The sequence below is a fragment of the Panthera onca genome, chromosome B3, assembly GCF_046562875.1.
Source record: "Panthera onca isolate mPanOnc1 chromosome B3, mPanOnc1 haplotype 2, whole genome shotgun sequence".
In the NCBI taxonomy this organism is placed as follows: Eukaryota; Metazoa; Chordata; class Mammalia; order Carnivora; family Felidae; genus Panthera; species Panthera onca.
In genome coordinates, this window is record NC_138344.1 from 18,077,583 (window position 1) to 18,098,094 (window position 20,512).

Consider the following 20,512-nt stretch of genomic DNA (forward strand, 5'->3'; position numbering starts at 1 on the left):
GGGTGGCTCAGTCGGTTGGGCCTCCAACTCAGTTTCAGCTTAGGTCATGATCTCACAGTTCATGAGTTCAAGCCCAAGCCCTGCATCAGGCTTGCTGCTGCCAGCATAGAGCCTGCTTTGGATCCTCTGTCCTCCTCGCTCTCTGCCGCTCCCCGACTTGTACTTTTTCTCTCAAAAATAAATAAAGTATTAAAAAAAAAAAAAAAGGATATCAAGATTTATTATTATGACTTAATTAAAAGTATGCCTTACATCTAATTTAAATAATCATTTATTAACAAATTTATCTAGTACTTGTCTATTGATCAAACTTTGTTTCCCAATCAAATAAACTCTGTTAATTTACTTAGAAAATTTTAACTTCCCGAAACGTCTTAGTGTTGGCTGGAAAATCAACAAGTCTCAAAGCTATTGAAGCTATTGAAGCTATTGAACTCAGTAATTCTGCTTTAAAATATGACCCATCAGGATTTTTAAAAATTTAGGAACTCTGGAAATTAATGTATCAGATTGTTAAGCCCTTGCTGTTAAAATTACTCATTTAAATGGATGGATAAGTCATTTCTTGGTGACTTTAATGAAAAAAAAAATTAAAAATCAGAAAACCAACTCTTCATTATATTTTTGCCTCAAAGTAAGCAGAAAAAAGTCAACATAGAGTCCAGGAGGTACTTTGGTAACACTTAAGAAAGTTCCCCAGAAAGTCAATTCAGTGGATTAGATCAGCCCATGAAGAAGCTCTATAGAAAGAGCTAGCAAAAGGGGGAAAGATAGATGGTAAACAACATTGTGTTTTTTTTTTTACAAGTTTTAAAAATATGGAAAATCACTAATATGTACATTCTACAAAGGAGGGAGTCATTACTGTCTTATGTAAATAAGTATTTGGGTTTTTATGCTTCAAGATTATGTAGGAAAATCATAGTATTTAAGAACAAATTAGGAATGAAATTATTGGAATATGGTGCTAATTCTGGTGAATAGAAAAGACTCTCAGGTGAAAATCAGTTTCAATAGTTGAAGTTCCTGAAATGTTCATTTTATGAAGGTGCTATGATAACTTCTCAGAGCATCATTTTGATACATTTCTATTTCAGTTCTCATACTCATTGGCCCCGTCAGATATGTTGATCAGGCTGTAATCATATTCAGGTTATAACCTCAGAGCTGTGAGTAATTTAGTATTCTCTAGGAAGTTTGGGAAGAAACAATCCAAACAAGTAAATCTTTTTTCTTAATGTACAGCGGGAGCATTCATTTTGCTTATATCTAAGGTTTACCTTATTTGAAGGATTAGAGTATACATTTGTGATCATTTAAAACCATTTCAGTGGCTCTTGTAATAATTCATTCAGTCTGTGCTCTCTTAATAAATTTTACAAAAAACTCATGGCAAGTTAGTGTCATTTGTGTGTGAATTTTCCAATTGTATTTCAGACTTTAAGAAAGAAAGGCCTTAATGGTTGTGAGAGCCCTGATGCTGACGATTACTTTGAGCACAGTCCACTCTCGGAGGACAGATTCAGCAAACTAAATGAAGATAGTGATTTTATTTTCAAACGAGGCCCTGTAAGTACTTTTACTTTACCTCTACTTTTTATTTGTTGATCCTTTTTGTTAACTTCATTATATAGGCTCTGAACAAGAAGGAACACAGAGGGTGCGACAGCCCAGACCCTGATACTTCCTATGTGCTAACTCCACATACAGAAGAAAAATATAAAAAAATTAATGAGGAATTTGATAATATGATGCGGAATCATAAAATCGCAGTGAGTACGAAAGTATGGTTTGTGCTTTTATCTTGTGCATGAAGAGATTGGCCACAGTTCTTATTTATTTTCACAGTGGGTGATGACACCAGTAAGTAGAAGGGGAAGAAATTTCATTAATTTTTTTTGGTTTCATAGAACTTTAAAATAAATTGATTATAGTCTTATAATAGTGCATGTTCAGGGTCTTTAAACATAGAAGTGAAGAGAAAACATCCTAATCCAAATTCTACTTCTTATCCCCTGTTCTAACTATCCCCTGCTCTCTCTTTGGGTAGAGCACCTAAACATCCTGGATTCCAGTTCTCTCATCTATAAAATGAATGAGTTGGTTTATGTAATTTAAAAGAAAAAAAATTTTTTTAATGTTTATTTATTTTTGAGAGAGAGAGATAGAGTGTGAGGGGGGCAAGGGGCAGAGAGAGAGAGAGAGAGAGGGAGACACAGAATCTGAAACAGGCTCCAGGCTCTGAGCTGTCAGCATAGAGCTTGATGTGGGTCTGGAACTCATGAACGGCGAGATCATGACCTGAGCCAAAGTCGAACGCTCAACCGAGCCACCTAGGCGCCCCAGGTTTACGTAGTTTTTAAGGTCCCTTCTAGCTCTAAATTTCCATGATTTGTAAATACAAGGTGCATATAAGATTTCCCTCTCCCACTCATGACTTTTGAAAAATATTACATGTATTTCAAATCGATCTTGAGACTATAAAATCTGTAACAGATTTATTACAAATTTGGTGTTTCAGAATTATTTTGAATTATTTTGTATAGTTGATATAATAGTAGTAGCTTACCCTTTGGTTCTTTGTAATGTCCCAAAACTATTTAACAAAATCTGTCCAAACTCCTGGTCTTTCCTTATAGTGTACATATTGAGGAAGAAAGCCTTGGCTCAATTTTAATTTAAGGAAGCAATGTTTTTAAGCTGGTTGCAGAACAGATAGTTGGCTTAACATTTTTCTGTGCTCATGCATGTAACCATCATGGCAACCAGTACTTTGTGGAGTTCATGCTCCTTTGATAGTTCTTGAAAGAATTCTCATGGGAAGCTCATTGGGGAGAGCTGCTTAAGACAGCTATTCTGGATCTGATTTTCTAATGTTATATATGTATTGTAGGCTTCATGGGACAATTTGGTTCCAATGCTGATATTTATTTCAGAGTTACTTATTATCAGAGTTAATTCTCTTAAAAAGTATGCCTTAAGGTATACATCATGGATTATTTCTTCAAAGTAATGTTCTATTATAAGAAGCTCATGAAAAATAAGTTTAAGGAAGTATTTTTGTGCTGATACCATTTATTATTCTTAAAAAACAAAACAATAGCAAACAAATCCCTTCTGGCCTCATATGGATGTGGGTGACTCTGTAGTTAATGTTAAGCTGCAAAAATATTGTGTAAATAAAATTGCTTTACCTTTGAAAAAAATTATCATATATCCATTGTTTTATATCAGTTAATGAATTATTATAACTACTATTGGAAATAAGCTACTATTGAATTGAGTACATAAACTATTTATATTCTCCAACTTTGAATTAGCAGTGTTACCAATCTTTGCAATTACTGTTTTAAAATATGGGGAGAGGAAACCTTTTTCCTTTCTCTATAATAGAGATATTATAAAGAGAACTGTTATTTTCATGGTTAACAAGTATACTGTATGTGATCTGTGGAGGAAATGCCAGAAGAAATAGGAAATATTATTTTAAGGGGGTGTGTGGAATGTTTAGGAGGAAAAGAAGATAGCATTTATAATATTTGTAATTTAATCTTCATACAATTTAAAGATGATAGGTTGTCAGTAGTAATTTTCCTGTGTAGATTGTTTCTTTGCATTTTCATTATACTCAGATTGCATTGCGTTGTGTATATATAACTTGATTTTTTTTATTTTTCGTTTTGTCCATTAAGACTGTCAGTCAATTAAATAAAACTAGGGCTTATTTATAATGTCCCACATTTGGTGTAATAAGTTCATAATATGTGTACATATTTTTCCCCTTTTGTTATACTTGTAATTGCCTGATAGAAATGTAATGTTCCTAAACTGGTTTGCATTATTAAAGTGCTAATTTTATGCTTACTTGGTAACAGTGATATATTTTGTTATGTCTAAATTTGACAACACAACTTTAATATCAGTTTCTGACATTTAATTTTCATCTCTGAATATTTGAAATTATGTATGTATTAGCATATATGTATTCATATATAAATATTGAAGTTGAAAAGGTTCATGTCAAACATACAGTTCCAAAGAAAGCAGCTTGAATTTGCAAATTTAGTAGGAAACTATCCTCTTCCTCTAATTTTAATAACTAGAGTTACTTTATCACATGAAAGTTTGTAAGTTCTTACATTTAATATAGATGAAAACGAAACTAACAGTTTTTTCTTCCTTGTTCTTTATTTACAGCCTGGTTTACCACCTCAAAACTTCTCAATGTCTGTCACAGTCCCTGTGACCAGCCCTAATGCTTTGTCCTATACTAACCCAGGGAGTTCACTTGTGTCCCCGTCTTTGGCAGCCAGCTCAACATTAGCCGATTCAAGCATGCTGTCTCCACCTCAAGCCACGTTACACAGAAATGTGTCCCCTGGAGTCCCTCAGAGACCACCAAGTACTGGCAGTGCAGGTATGTAGTAATACCTATTCTGCTGATTCTTTCACAAAAAGGGTGGTAAAATGAATGACTAACATAAGCAGTTTCTTACTTTGCTACTCTTAATTTTCTGTCTTTGATGAGCAAGAGTCACTGCTACATAATTGACTCCATTTTAAAGAGTATTTTTGAAACTTTAATATGGGCTCTCTAACATCCTTTCAGGCACAGTGGAACGATACTACAGAATGTGCCATCTAGAATTTTCCTTATTATAGGAAAGCCATACTTTGACAGGCAGAAAATTTAATTAGCATATCATGAGCAAAGACTTGAAGTTTGGGTGTGAGCCAGTCATGTTAAAAATACTGAGAATAGATCTACCTGATTGGAGTTAGAGTTCATTAATTCAGCAAAAATTTGCAGTGCATTTACTTCTTCACACTTTGCAGTATCTCCTCTCCTTTAAATCCTAGATTGACTAGTACTCCATTAGCACTGCCCCCATTCTCATCATTTTGCTATTTGATACTGATACAGGAAGGCATACACTTTAAGAGCTTGATAGGTGAGCACACACACACACACACACACACACACACACACACACACACATATATATATTTAACTACATCATATTGCACAATAATGCCAAATTCAGACTAGGCTAGTTTTTGTTTTTTTAGGAAAGGAGTGCAGGTTACTTCATTCAGATGAGGAGAACCAATTCATATTCATTCTTTGCCCTCTCTCTTCTCTCTGTAACGTTTTTAGGTGGGATGTTGAGCACTTCAGACCTCACAGTGCCAAATGGAGCCGGAAGCAGCCCAGTGGGTGCGTGAATTACTCCTGTTTTCACTTTGTAGGCATCTATCCTATGTGAGATGAAAGGAATATTGTACATCAAATAACGCCTTCTACCAAGTGAAGAGCTAAAAATGGGGTATATGATCAGAATAGACATGTCCCTTTGTAGACTTAATTGTCTTCTGAGGAGTACTTTTACTAATACTTCACATTTTTTAATAACAACCCTGCTCTGTTCTTTATACCTTGGCCTCAAGTGCCTCCTTCATAGCAGATATTGTTCTTTGCTAGAGACAGAATTGCCTTAATACAGTTTTTTCATCAAGCCAATTTCTTACACGGAGAAGCTTTCTGTATCATCTATTCTCACCAAACTTAGACTATTAGCAGACCGATACATCTTCCAGTAAGTAGCATGAAATGTTTTTAGAGTGATTGCAGTACACAGAAATGGTGGACCTACTTTTAGAGCTACAAAGAGAGTTGAGGAGTTTGTCTTTGAGGGATCTGTTTTGGTGGCCATGTGTAGAACATTCACATATTTTCACAGTTGCTGCCAAATTGGCTTTTTTGCTTTGGGATCCTTTCTAAAGATGACCAGCAAGTTTAAACACATTGTGAAGGTGTCACCCAACGTTGATGTGCCAGTAAAGATAGATTGTGAACTGAGCATTACAGAAATATGGTATATATGTTAAAGAGTTAGAAGAATAACTGTATCCCTTTGGATAATCATCACATTAAGTGGTCTTGGTCTCTTAATCTGGGATAATGACAGTTGTCATCACTGTTATCTAAAAACAAGGGTGGGAACTTCCTCCCTGCTTTTAGGTATTGTGTGTCCCTGGAGACTTCTGAACATAGATCTCTTATCGGAAAGATCCCAATTGCATGTATTCAACCCATTCATTCTACAAAAATGTAAGGAGCTTCTGCCTCAAGAAAATTAATGGAGATCATTGAATAACTTAATTTAAAATGATGAGAAAAAACAGATATTGTTGAGATAAGTTACAAAACATACAGTGACCTAAAGTAGGAATAAACGCCTAATTATGTCTGCCCCTATATTAATAGCTGTTTGAATGGAATTAAATATATAAGACCCATTGTTGGATCTTTTTGAACAGATAATTCATTGTGGAAAAATTCATAAAGGTCTTAACGATTATACATTAGGACTGCTATACTGGTACATGTATTTCCAGATATTTAGAGTTTATTTCAGTTCCATTTTAGTTATTTGCATGCCCATATACTCTTCGTGTTAAATTTTCCCATATGCTTTTATTCCCCCAAGACTTCCTTTCCCTTCTACTTCCTAGCCTGATTAAGGCTGGAATCAAACATTTCTATTTCATTTAATGTTAATTTTAACTAGTTCTTGGTTTTATTTTCAAAATTCGTTTTATTTCATGGAGTTTACTCTTTGATGATTTCTAATGTGTTTTTGCATTGCCTTTACTTTTTTTTCATCCTCTGGCATTGTAAACACGGTTCTTCCTCCTGTCAAACAAGTGTTTCACTTCTCTCCTCATTTTTTTTCTTCTACTTCCCACATTTCCTAAAGGCTTTTTCACTGTTTTTTTTCTTATCTGCATGCAACTATAAATCTAAACTTTGTCTCTGCTGCTCAGTTTTCTGTGTTCCCTTTGGTAATTTGAAACTCAGACTTTGTCATTGTCCTAATTTGACCTTCTGCATGTAATCCTGTTTCTTTTTTTTCATTCATTCTCTTTTTTTGTAAGCCTCCCCCACATCTGGACCCTCCTGTTTAGAGGGCTGCATGATCCAGTCCTTAGATCATGGCACATCACCACTGGTTTATATGGAGCATCTCAATGTTATTTATTAATCCCTCGTACACCTGTGTTGCATTCCTGTTCCCTTCTTCCCCCATCATAGGCAACCACCTTAGTGTGTTAGTGTTAGTAGTGTTAATAATCGTGATTAGCAAACATGAATTTGTATTAATATTTAAAATTTAATTAAAATATTTTAAGTGCTTAGTGAGTTATTTAAAAGTCTGTTTCCATTATTACTTGTACACAGATAAATCCTGCTTCTTAGGGCACACCTCAGCATCTCCTAACACACGAGATTGGCTATCTTGATTCTTCACTAGTTCCTACTCCTATACGCCTAATTTTATATATATCAGGTGTAATTTTACTTATTCTACTTGTGTTTGGATTGTATTCTAAATGGCTTGTGTGTTATAACTGGTTTTTAATATATGCTACCTCAGAATTAGACTTAACTGAGGAGACCTCTTATGTCACTTAATTTGGAGACCAGCTGGAAGTGGTTATTTCTGTGCAGTACTTGGAGCATACATGAGTTTAATGTGCTTCTTGCTATAAAATTTCCCATTAAAATAAATGGTCTTTCATAGGTATTTTAGACATGGTATTTTGTGAGAGAGAGTCAGATAATACATTTTAGCTTATTTTCAACAATGGTGCCATTTTGGCTTAGTAGTTTGGAAAAATAGTTTAAACTCATTTTTTACCTAAATAAAGTCTTTATGAATGAAAAGATTAAACAGTTAAAATTTCCAGAGAAATGCAGAAGAAAAAATATTAAAAGATATGGGTATGGGTTTTTTTTTAATTTTTTAAAAAGTTTTATTTATTTTGAGAGAGAGAGAAAGCATGAGCAGGGGAAGGGCAGAGAGAGGGAGAGAGAAAATCCCAACCAGGCTCTGCTGTCGAATCCCCCAACACAGGGCTCGAACTCCCCAACCATGAGATGATCTGAGGTAAAATCAAGAGTCAGATACTTAACTGACTGAGCCACCCAGGTGCCTCATGTTTTCTAATGTGTATTTTTCAAGGTACATTTCTACATGTTTGATAAACCTTGTGCTAAATGAAATTAAACAACTTTCTTCTCTGTAGGACATTCAGAACCTTTAAAATGTTAATCTATTTTGTGAGTCATTAAACTTAGTGTATACATATGGTTACTCAAAGTGATTTCATAATCGAACCCTTCATTTTTTTTTCCCTCATGAAAAAGCATCTTTCATAATTAGTGCCATATAAAACAGTTTGGGAAATCTTGCTTCTGATCTTAATATACATAGAAAAGCATTTTTGAGTAATGAAGACTTCCATAAGTTGAAATTGAGGTTTAATAAAAGAAACAAGACTATCAGGCTTGTGCTGTGTTAATAGCAGAGCTGTTCATTGGGACCAGCCCTTGCACTGAAGACAGTTAGAAATGCTGGGGAAAACATTTTTAAAATCTGCATGAAGCATTTGAGAACTAATAAGATAGTGAAGCATTACTGGCTCAATATCCAGGGAATGACAGAGACAGAGACTTCAGGAGGGTGAGCTCAACATTTATGACTACTTTTCCTCAGGTGCTATATGCCACTTCCACAGTGGGGTGCTTCAGAAGCAGAGGATGACAGCCTGAGAAACCCAGGGGGACAGAGAGATCAAATTTCAGGGCCCACAAAGAGTTGGGAGGGCCCAAATGTGTTCTTGTCCCCTTGTGTTGAGACCCCAAAAGGCGGGACCAGGGAAGTAGAGTGAATCAGAGTTTAACAATCCCTTGCAGTAGCTATGGCATCCCACTTTCTGAAGCTGGACTGTGGTCATCTATGCTTATAGAATAAACATTCTATAGAATATCTATGCTTATAGAATAAACATTCTTTTCAATATCTGTGTTTTACATTATTACATTTAAAAAAATATTGTTGTTCTACAAAAAATGAAGAATGACCACATGCTGGGCCGCAAAAACTCTCAGCAAATTTCAGAGAATTTAATCATATGGAGATAAATCTCTGGTGACAGAATAATTCAGCTAGCAACCCATATCCAAAGATGCTTGTTTAAAACAAATGTTCTATACATAACATGTATAATAGCTTACTGTGGCATTCCAGGCTTAGAGACTTGTAATGAGCCACTTCCAGATAGCTTCGCTTCACCTTTAAACTGTCACATGTTTACTGATCCTGTCATTTTCAAATGCATAATACTTTTATAGATGAGCCCTCCATTTGCCTTATTCTTATTTTAATTTTTGTTGAGTCTTCTGCTCTCCAGAAGATAGGATGCTTCGGGCCCGTGTCAGAGTGAAAGCAGAAGCATCCTTGAACTTTTTAATTTAAGCATTGAACAAACTCTGGATAGAGAAAGACATTAACCAGGAAACTAGAGGAAACCTAACCATGAAAGGAATCTTTGTTCATCAAAAACACCATGAAGAGAATGAAAAGGCAAGATAGAGTGGGAAAATATAGGTGTGTGTGTGTGTGTGTGTGTGTGTGTGTGTGTGTATAAAACAGAGGGCTTTTTATGAAGAATACTGTAAGTCATCACGAAAAAGAAAATCTGATTTTTTAAGATGTGCACGAGAACACAAACATTTCACAAGAGAAGCTCTCCAGGTGTCTAGTAAACATGTGACAAAATGCTCATAAGAACCAATTGAGGTCTTGCTGGCAGGGTGTTGGGTGGGGAGAAGGGCTAAAGGGGTGAGGGTCCTAAAGGAGTCAGACACTTGTTGGGATAAGCACTGAGTGTTATATTTAAGCGATGAATCACTGAATTCTATTCCTGAAATTATTATTACACTATACGTTAACTCACTTGGACTTAAATTTAAATAAATAAATAAATAAAAAATGCTCATTCTCAGTAACCAAGGAAATGCAAAACTAAAGCCACAGATAGCATTATACACCTAACAGAATGGCCTTGGAATAGGCAGATAATACCAAGTGTTGACAAGCTATGGAAAAATTCAAACTCTCATATGCTGATGATGGCAGTACAGATTGGTGCAGCCCTTTTGACATTGTCTACTATAGGTGTAGATGTGTGTATTCTACAGTGAACCATTTTTACTCATCTTTATATGCTGTAGAGAAATGCATGGGTATACGATGAGCACCAAGAGAGATGTAAAGGAATGTGCATGGCATTATTTGTTACAACCAACATCTAGAAATAATCCAAATTTGTATCAACAGTAGAACAAATAAATAAAGTGATAGTACATTTATATGAAGAAATACTATACTGCAACAAAAAGGAAGACATGACAGCAGTAAGTAACAGTGGGGATGAATTTACCAAACTATTATTGAATGAGAGACAATAGATGCAAATACAAATTGGTTCCATTCAAATACAGTGTGAAAAGCAGGCGAGCAAAATTACAGTGCTAAGGATGCATGTATAGATAGGTGGTAAAACTATAAAGAAAAACAAGTTACTATAAAAATCACAATACTGGTTACTTTGGGTAGGTGGACAATAGTAATGTTTTGGGGGGCCCAATTATAGAGACTTTGGGGGTTTGGCAATATTCTTTTTCCTGATCTAATGAGTACGTGGATGTTCACTTTATGATAAGTCCTTTTTTTTTTTTTAAATATAATTTATTGTCAAATTGGCTTACAATTTGTAAGCCATGCCAACAAGTGCTCATGCCAACAAGTGTCTCTTCAGTGCCCATCAGCCATTTTCCCTCTCCCCTACACTCCCCCAGAAAAGTCCTTGATCTTTGAAGTTTTTGTTTTGTGCACCATTTTGTATTATGTGTTACGTTAATACAAGTTTTTAAAATAAACATAATACATTTGATTTTAAAAAGGAATTATAAACCACCAATGTGGAGGCACTTTTAAAATTATGAGAGAATGTAATGTACATAGTTGTTATACTGTTAATTCCAAAATCTAGAGAGAAAAAAATTGACACATACACACATTCATACTCTCAGAAAGACTCAGCAGTCTTTGAGTCTCTGGGTGTTATTGCCCACATGCAGCAGCTAGACGTGCAGCCCCATCTTGAGATCAGGAAGCAAGTTGGTGTAAGAGGACAGGCCAACAAGCCTAGGATGGCAGAGTGGAAAGCTGGAAAGTTCTAGGTCCGCTACATTGAGCTGCTAAAACCACTGAGCCTGCAACCGCTTTACCCCCAGTCTTCTGTGAGAGAAAAATTTTCTCATTTCTTAAGAGAAAAAGTAAGGTAAAATACAAGCCAGAAGTAGGGGAATATTTAATAAGCAGATAAGCATTGATGTACCTAAGTGAAAGAAAGAAACCAACTTCAATTTCAAACATTGAAAGGATGTATCAGGAGATTTAAATAAAAATGGCAAAGAAAAACAACTTACTAATTGCCAACTATTACCACCTTTTTATTGTGACATGGAGAGCTGATGAAGGGATGTTGAAACTGATGATCTCATGTGCTTATGGCATTGTAGCAATCTTTCTAGAAAGATTTTGGCAAGGTGTTTCAGTAGTCATAAAAATGTTTATGCCTCTGAGCCCACTAATCCCATTTCTGGGACTCTCCTAAAGAAATAAACTAGAATATACAAAGTTTCACTGCAACATTATTTAGAGTAGTGAACAATAGGAAGAAACCAGTGTATTCTACAGTATGAAAATTATGTAGATTAAAATTTTCAGCTGAATTCCTTTTGAGTTGTGATTTAAAACTGCAAAAAAAACCATGCTTATGGAAAATTCAAAGGAAGGGAAATCCAAACTGATTATCATAGTTATGTTGGGATGGTAGAAGTAGGAGTTTTCCCTCTCGTTTTCTACTTTTTAAACTTTCTATGATGCTATATTGATACGGTATCTCCACAGTCATAAAACTTTTATTATAGTAAATGAATTAGAGTATTCAGTTGTGTTTCCTTGTAACGTGATAATTTTTTGTCTTCAGGCTATGTCATTGTCTAAGTGAAACCAGTGTTGTCCATACTGTAAATTGTGGCCATCTTCCATAGTGGCAATCTGATTTGGCTTACTAGACCTATTTCTCTGTGGAAAATTTACATTTAATACTCAGATAATTTGTAGTTCATAATAACTTCAGGAACTCCTTTTAACTTTGGGCCTGTGTTTAAAGATCAAGTGTAGAATCAAGTCTCTGATCTCCAGCAGTTTTGCTTTGTAAAAACATTTTGAGAAAGAGAAAATATATATATACCAGACTAGTATATAGAAGGGCTCAAGAAGCTCTTGGAATTGTTTGGGGGTGAGTGAAGGTAACGTGTAACGGCTTGCAGAGTAGCAGAGGCAGCGGCAGTTAAAGAGAAGATGGATGAATAGCAAAGCAAGAATAGCAGGGCTTGAGCCCTGTGAAAGTGGGATGGAAGTGACTGGGGATGGCGGTAGTACAGGAGTTTAAACAGGTTGTGTTAGAGATGACAGCAGCATATCTGGGGAAAAGGCCACCAGATGGTTGCATGTGAACTTGAAGTGAGATATAAAGCAGAAGCACAGATGTAAGAGGTACACTGAGGCAGTGGTTAAAGCCAGGGGGTGCATGAAGTCTCTGAAGGAGGAGAAGCCTCTTTGGGGCTGTCCACATGGGATAGATTGAGAGGGCGAATACAGTATACAGGAAAAGAAGCAGCAGGATTTCATGAGCATTGTCTGTTGTAGATACGCATTTCTAATGGACAGAATCCATGCTCTCTATCATACAGGAATTTCCACTGAATCAAGTAAATATGTCATCAGTTATTTTATTTTTGTCATCAATAATCTTGAAACTCATGGGCTTTTTTACTTTTAGAAACCTCATCAACTCATTCTTTATAAAAATACAATTTTACAAGCTTTTAAAATGCTTATTTACTGAATAATCAGCTGAAACTTTGTCAGGTTTTATGAAAATTTGTCAAATATGATAAAATCAGTTCTTGAACCTTGCTTTGAATGAGTTTTTCAGAATCTTTTGAGATTTTCAAAAGTCTTTGCATATCAGTTCAACTTCTGAATTTAATTCATAATAATAAGACATTAAAGGCATCAATGTCTACAATTTAGCCCTAAAAGAGTAGTATTAAGGACATGGAGTGCTTTCCAGCCACTTAATGCATTATGTCAGCTGATATGATATTCTGAAATATGAGCCAGACTGATATAATTGAATGATATGCCTCAGAGCTATAGGACCGTAAGTGAAATTAGCTTTGTTAGGTTTCAAGAGGCATTGGTATGCAGTTTGCTCAAGAGCATTTGTATCCTGTATTATGTCAGGGTGTAATTTACCTTAATACCTAAAAACACATTTTAATAATAATCACATTAAATTGGGTTTATCCATTTAGAATTGGTACTGCAGTTCTTAAATTTATAGACTATGTTAACATGAGTTATATCCTGAAGGTATCTGCCTTAAAAATCTATCTCAATGATATCTTCATTTTGTCATAAAAAGTGAATAGGAAGTAAGAAATATATTAAGATACTATATTGCTACACTTTACAAAATCACAAATAGTGCATATAAGGTTATCATGTTTCAAGCTGGCAAGTTACCCAACACTTACATCATCCTGTAATAATTATCTGCTGCAGACTCTGACGTCACACTAAAGAATACCATGCTTTTAGATTCTCTTCACTCTGGGTTGCTATGGTATTATGTGTAGCTTTTCAGCACCATAGACTCCACATGGGAAGAGAGTATAGAGCTTCCTGATAATGCATTCTTCTAAATTATCCTCGAATCATCTCGTAATGTTTTTGAGAAGAAATACCGCCTTACCCTTCAGATTTGAGTACAAATCAAGCAAATAAGAATCTTCTCAATGTTATCAAAGAGATTACAAATGTATATTTGTGCCTGTTAATTAAGAGAAACGTTAATCTGTACTTGTTAATCTAATATTCTGTTGGTTTCTATCACACCCTCTATTTTTGAACAATCTTTGATAAGCAGTTTTTATCCAGATGGCTTGTTTAGCAGTTACTTCTGCCCAGTGCATGGATGCGCTCCACTCCACAGGGATGGCCCGGGGAGGAGATTGCTTAATAGCACTGCTTTCTGAAGCTTAGCAGAACATAGGAATTGCTCTCTGGGGTGTGGAAAGGAGATTCGGCCCAGACTTAATACGTACTGCTTCAAGATAATGGAAATTGCCTCATAAGGTTAACTGAAATACCAGTCCCCACAGCAAAATTAAATCACATAAATGAATTAAAACTGGTGTCCCTTGGTAAAAGTGTTAGAGAAAGCAGGAGGAGCTGGGGGAGAGTGAGGTGTAGGGGAGAGAAACACTGATCATCTGGAATCCTGACACGTTGAATGACAGCTGCTGCAGAGATAGACCAGTTCCCAAGGGCCATACCTCACCGCTGTTTTCCTTGTCCGTTGAAAATGCACTGGTCAGGATTCAATAAAGTTGATTATACCACATTGTCAAACATCAATTTTTAGTTACTCATATAAATAATTCACCTAAATAACATGCTTTTCAAACTCTGAATATGTTATAAGCAGATATATCAAAGCATCCATTTTCTTCAGTTGTTTATCTTTAAGAACTTAATCCATCTCTTTCCAGTTATATTTTTAAAATTTTCGAATTCCCCTATCTTTTAATCAGTTGTCTCTATTCATTATAATACTATTGCTGAAAATATTTTATAATCCACCAACTGCTGTCTGGATTGTAAATGGCTTTAAATAATAGTTCTGTTCCATTCAAGAAACTTTTGTAGATTTAAAATGTTCTGATAACCCAATACAAATGCTCTTATTAAAGTGAAAAACATGTAATACATAATTGTTTTTCGTCATTAACTCATTGCAGTTCTTTGAGACCCATCATTTTACTTCTTGGCAACTCAGGATGCGGTTCCTTCTCTGTCAGCTTTTTCCTCATTCTGGCTTTCTTCTGAGTCTCAAAATGGCTGGAGAATAAAATGCTTCCTCCGTTGTCCTTGGAGGAACGCAGGAGCTTCCCTCACCACCACGGAACAGCTTCTCTACTTAGGATCTGATTAGACATTCCTGGATCCCCTCACTGTGGTGAGGGAGGGAGAATGCCTCCATACTCACTGGCTTGGCTTGGACCTAGTGCCAAGCAGTGATTGAAGTGGAGTCAGCCACCGAAACCACAAGGCTGTTACACAGGAGACCTAGGATGACTGCGCTCTCCAGGAAAATAGGGATGACCTCTTACATTTGTCTTGTAGCTCAAATGATGCCCAAAAGGACTGTATATCTAGAACATACACCACAAGATATCCATTTCCTTATTTCCTCTAATAGAGTTCTTTTAGGGAAGTTGAAAAGCAGGAATAAGATGATTAAAGTCAGACCACAGATATTTAATGAAGACCTTACCAGCAGCCAAAGAAATGGAGCAGGTAGCGGTAGAGCAATAAGGAACAAGTACTTGGTGAAAACAAAGCAGTAGAGCTGAGTGCTCAGGAAGCTGCAGTGAAGGAGTTGCCCTGGTCACTAGTTCAGGCCCTGAACTAGTAGGAGTGCCTCTGCCACAGGGATGAATGACTAGGCTGGTCTCAAGCAGTTTCTTAAAATAGCTCCGTTATCTCAGTCCCCAGTAGGAGATGCCTTATGTTTTAAGTATCTCTCCCAGTAGGTCCAAGCAGTAAGACTGAAAACAAGTGACATAAGTCTTCAGTTTTATATGTATTTCAGATTTGAGTTGATCTTTTTGCTTATTTGGGGGTTGATATTTTTGCTCCTAATGAGTTGTGTTACAAAATTTATTTGTAAAACCAGGACTAGGGAAAACCTGTTTCATATTTGTACCAGAGTATTTTGATGACTCTTTACATGTTAATGAAGGATATTTCCTTTTTCCAGGGAATGGATTTGTAAACTCCAGAGCTTCTCCAAATTTGATTGGAACTACTGGTGCAAACAGCTTAGGCAAAGTCATGCCTACAAAGTCTCCCCCTCCTCCCGGTGGCGGCAATCTTGGAATGAACAGTCGAAAACCAGATCTTCGCGTTGTCATCCCTCCTTCAAGCAAGGGCATGATGCCTCCCCTGGTACATTAAATTTTTCTTCACCTTAATTCTTTGAGACACATTTTATACAGCCAGACTATGTTTTCCTTTGGAATTTTCTGTACTGCCATAGAATCTAGACCCTTTCCTAATGAATGTTTCTATTTGAAGTTAGCGTTTGAAGAGGCAAAGCTATTTTAAATACACAAAAATCAGATTATAGAAAAACAGGATGTAAATATGCCGAGTGGTTATTTAAAATTAAAGCTAAATAAAGAGAGGCTGTTATGTGTAAGTTTAGTTTTGGCAGGCAGGAACCTTTGCTCAGAGATCCCATCACCAAATTTATAAATTAAACCTGACTTAGGTGTTTCTTCTCTGTACTTTGCGTATTTTCAGTAATCAATTACACATGCTTTTCTGTAGGAGAAACACTAAACCAGGTTTTAGAAAATTCTACATACCAAAGGGAACCATTGCAGAGTAGGGAACAGTGCATCAAAACTGAATGAGTTATTCTCCAAATAATTTTTGTTTATTCCTTCTCAGATCACCTTCCCATTTAATTCTGTAAAGAATACAGGTCTCTCCACTCCAGCCCTTAGCAATGTCTTCATAGTTCCAGCCTCATATGCTTTTTAATCCTATATTTATGAAGAAGAGTATATGTATCCCCTTTAGCCTCTTATAGAAAAAAGAATATGTTTTAAAACCATTCTTCGTATCACTATTGTTTGACTAACAGTGTGATGTGCCATGTGTCCTTTCTGTGGTGCAGCTGCTAAACTCACTATTTGATTTTTTTCGCTAAGTGAAAGTTGATGCTGTCAGGCTTTAGATCATAATTCTATGTATGTATGATGCTTTGTAGATTCCCAAACATCTTCCTATGCATTGTCCTATTTGACTGTCAATTATACTGTAATTTTGGCTAGGTAGAGATGAGGAAACTAGTACTTGTCCAGGGTAATACAAAAGGGAGCCAGGACCATAATCTTTTAAGTCAAGAAACAAGCAAGTACTTTTTCATTTGGAGATAGAAGGCTGGAGACCGTGTGGCTCCCAGCCTTACAATGAAAATGAGTAGGACAGACAGGTTCACAGTTCTCCGTGGATAGATCGTAGTGCTGAGATTTCATGGCAACCAAGTGGCCCGGGCTCTAGGGAGAGACAGAAACTGCAGGGAGAGGACATTTGAGCACTGACTTACCTGGGTAAGACACAGGTAATAAGAGTTAAGCTCAGATGATTGGTGGATTGCTGGAGGTCAAGTGTTCACTGGCAGGACAGTGGAAAACCCCTAGGGCTGTGATACAGGAGTCAGAGTTCTTTGATAGGCTTTTTCTCCGTGAACCCCACTAGGTACTCACAGAAGAGACTGGGGATACTCTGAAAAAGTCTGTGTAGCATACAAGTGGGAGAGGGGAAGAGCAGCCACCGCACTAGGGATAAAAAGTTTTGCCTGGACCCTTTTCCCCTTTCTCTCCTATGGACCAGAAGTCTGTGAGGAGATGAAAAACAGAAGGTGTCACCCTGAAGGCACTGGTGACCTCCCATTGTATCTGGAGAAATGGAGATGGAAAAAGATCTCAGCCCATGGTGGAGGAGCAGGGCAGGGTGACCGAGAAGCACTGCGGCCTGGGGCACGGCACCAACAAGAGAAGGCTTCATACTGAGAATGGAGCAGTCACTGGGGAAAAAACAAACTGCCCCTGACAAATCAATGCTCACATCTTCCCAGAGGGATTTGAGGCCCATGGTGGATGTACTGAGGGTAACCATTGCAACAGTGAAGCTCAAACCCAGCCCAATTCCTAATTAAATGAACTCAAATCATACACTAAAGACCTAGCAAGAGGAAAGACCTGTAGGTCAGTGGCGTTACCCAAACTGCAATACGAAGAGAAAGAGTGAAAATAAATGGCGCAAACAACAGCAGAACAGAGCCTTCAAGAGCTGTAGACTTTTATCAGGTGGATTAACATGTTTGTAATTGGACTTCCAAAAAGAGAAGAGAGAGAACAGAGCAGAAGAAATATTTGGAGAAATCATAACAACACCAAGTAGGATAGGTACACACACATTCAGACTGCTAAAAGCAAAAGACAAAGAGGAAGACTCTTAAAGGCAGCCAGAGGGAAGAGACAGAAGAACAAAGGTAAGAATTTATAACATACTTCAGAAACTACACAAGCTGCAGAACAGCGGAGTAACAAAGTACTGAGATCCAAAACAAAACCCCCTCAACCTAGAACTCTGTATCCAGCAAAAATATCTTTCAAAAATGAAAGAGAGAAACTTTCTCAAACAAAAAACCTGGAGGATACATTGCCGGCAGACCTACTCTACAAGAAATGCTAAAGGAAGTCCTTCACAGAAGGAATATGATACCAGCAAAAACTTGGATCTATACAAAGCAATAAAGAACAATGGAAATGAAGTAAATGAAGATAAAATAATTTTATAAACATTTTATTTTAGAACAATTTTAAATTTCTACAAAGATTACAAAGATAGGATAGAAAGCTCTCCAAACCCAGTTTCTCCGATTGTTGACATCTTGCATTAGTATGGTACACTTGTTACAACTAACAAGTCAGTATTGATACACTGTTATTAACTGAAATCCACACTTTATTCAGATGTCCTTAGTTTTTAACTGCATGTGTTTTCTGTTTTGGGATCCCATCCAGGACACCAGGTTACATTTGGTAGTCATGTCTCCTTAGCCTCCTCTTGGTTGTGATAGTTTGTAAGACTTTCCTTGCTTTAATGACCTTGACAGTTTTGAGAAGTACTGGTCAGGTATTTTGTAGAATGCTCCTCAGTTGGGATTTTTTTCTCATGATTAGACTAGGGTTATTGGTTTCAGGGAAGAAGGCCATAGAGATAAAGTGCCATTTTTATCACATCATATCTATCATTATTGGTAATTCCTATCGATGGTAACCTTGGTCACCTTGCTGATGTAGTGTTCCATGGGTTTCTCTGCTGCAAAATTACTCTTCTTCCTTTCCAAACTGTCCTCCTTGGAAGGAAGTCCCTATGCGAGGTCCATACTTAAGGAGTGGGGAGTGAGGCTCTACCTCCTTGAGGGCAGAATGTCTACATCAGTTATTTGGAGTTCTTCTGCACAGGTGACTGATCTGTTCACTTTCATTTATTTAATAATTTATGTTAATATGGACTTATGGTCATTTATACTTGGGGTTATAGTACTCCTAAATTCTGTGAATACCTAATTTTACCAACACTGTCTTACTCTTTTGCTCACATTGTTCTACCTTTAGCTATTGAGGACTTGTTGGGTGGTTCCTGTGCCTCTCTCACACAGTCATCCTCATGGGGTTTTTTTGGTGGCGGGGAGCATGGGGGAGTTGCTTGAAAATTTTTCAGGTAGTACAAAATGCTCTAGGCTCATCCTATATATTTCCTGCCCCAGTGCTAGAACCGGGCATTTCTCCAAGGAACCTTGGTTCCTTTTATTGGAGAATGGTATTAGAAACCAAAATCTGGGCATTTTCCTTTTTTAAAATTGGTCCAAAAGATCACCAGCTTTCTAAGCAAAAACAGTGGGAATGAATTTTGTACTTACAGCACATGTAAAAATAAAATACATGGCAACAGAAGACAGAGAGGCAAATCATAAATACACTGTTATAAGCCCTTAACCTACACCTAACGCGATACCTATTTGAAAGTGAACACTAGAGAAAACATACCATACAAACATTAACCATAAGAAGGCCAGCATAGCCATAATGATTCCAAACAATGTAGAGTTTACAGTCAGGAATATTACCAATGATAAAGAAGGACAGCAGCACATAGTCCAATTTCCAAGAAATATCTTTTTAAAAAAATTTTTTTAATGTTTATTTTTGAGAGAGACAGAGCGTGAGTGGGGGAGGGGCAGAGAGAGAGGGAGACACAGAATCTGAAACAGGCTCCAGGCTCTGAGCTGTCAGCACAGAGCCTGACACGGGGCTCAAACCCACGAACCGTGAAATCATGACCTGAGCTGAAGTCGGACACTTAACTGACTAAGCCACTCAGGTGCCCCTAATGTTTGTTTATCTTTGAAAGAGAGAGACAGAAACACAGAGTGCAAGCAGAGGAGGGGCAGAGAGAGAGGGAGACACAGAATCTGAAGCAGGCTCCGAGCTGTCAGCACAGAACCCAACTTGGGGCTCAAACTCACAAACCTCAAGATCATGACCTGAGCCGAAGTCAGGCGCTTAACTGACTGAACCACCCAGGCGCCCCAAAGAAATAAGTATCTTTAATGTATATGCACCTAACAGAAGACCTTCAAAATTTATAAAGCAAAAACTTATAGAATTAAAAGGTGAAATAGAAAAATCCACAACTGTACTTGGAAATGTACATAAACACGTGAGTATGCCTCATGATAAACTCCTCAGTGAAATACTGGTAAATAATTTTCATCAATGTGTAAAAAGGGATAGTGTATCAAAACCAAATGGTTTCATCCCAGGAATACAAAAGCTGGTTATATGAAAAATCATCCATATAATTCACTGTAAACAGAATTC

General features: G+C 36.8%; 1 protein-coding gene across 8 annotated transcripts in view; it reads left to right on the forward strand.

Annotated features, from left to right (window-relative positions):
* The window catches only part of MEF2A (myocyte enhancer factor 2A), a 165,496-nt gene that overhangs the window by 126,315 nt on the left and 18,669 nt on the right, over positions 1–20,512 (forward strand). For 4 of the 8 annotated variants that reach the window (XM_060617787.3, XM_060617785.3, XM_060617789.3 and 1 more), the window contains 4 exons: positions 1,635–1,772; positions 4,198–4,417; positions 5,159–5,218; positions 15,811–15,998. In XM_060617787.3, the coding sequence (XP_060473770.2) occupies positions 1,635–1,772; positions 4,198–4,417; positions 5,159–5,218; positions 15,811–15,998 (606 nt within the window). Of the gene's footprint in view, positions 1–1,437; positions 1,570–1,634; positions 1,773–4,197; positions 4,418–5,158; positions 5,219–15,810; positions 15,999–20,512 lie in introns of all 8 variants that reach the window. The other 4 variants (XM_060617788.3, XM_060617790.3, XM_078448955.2 and 1 more) reach the window with 2 other exon arrangements.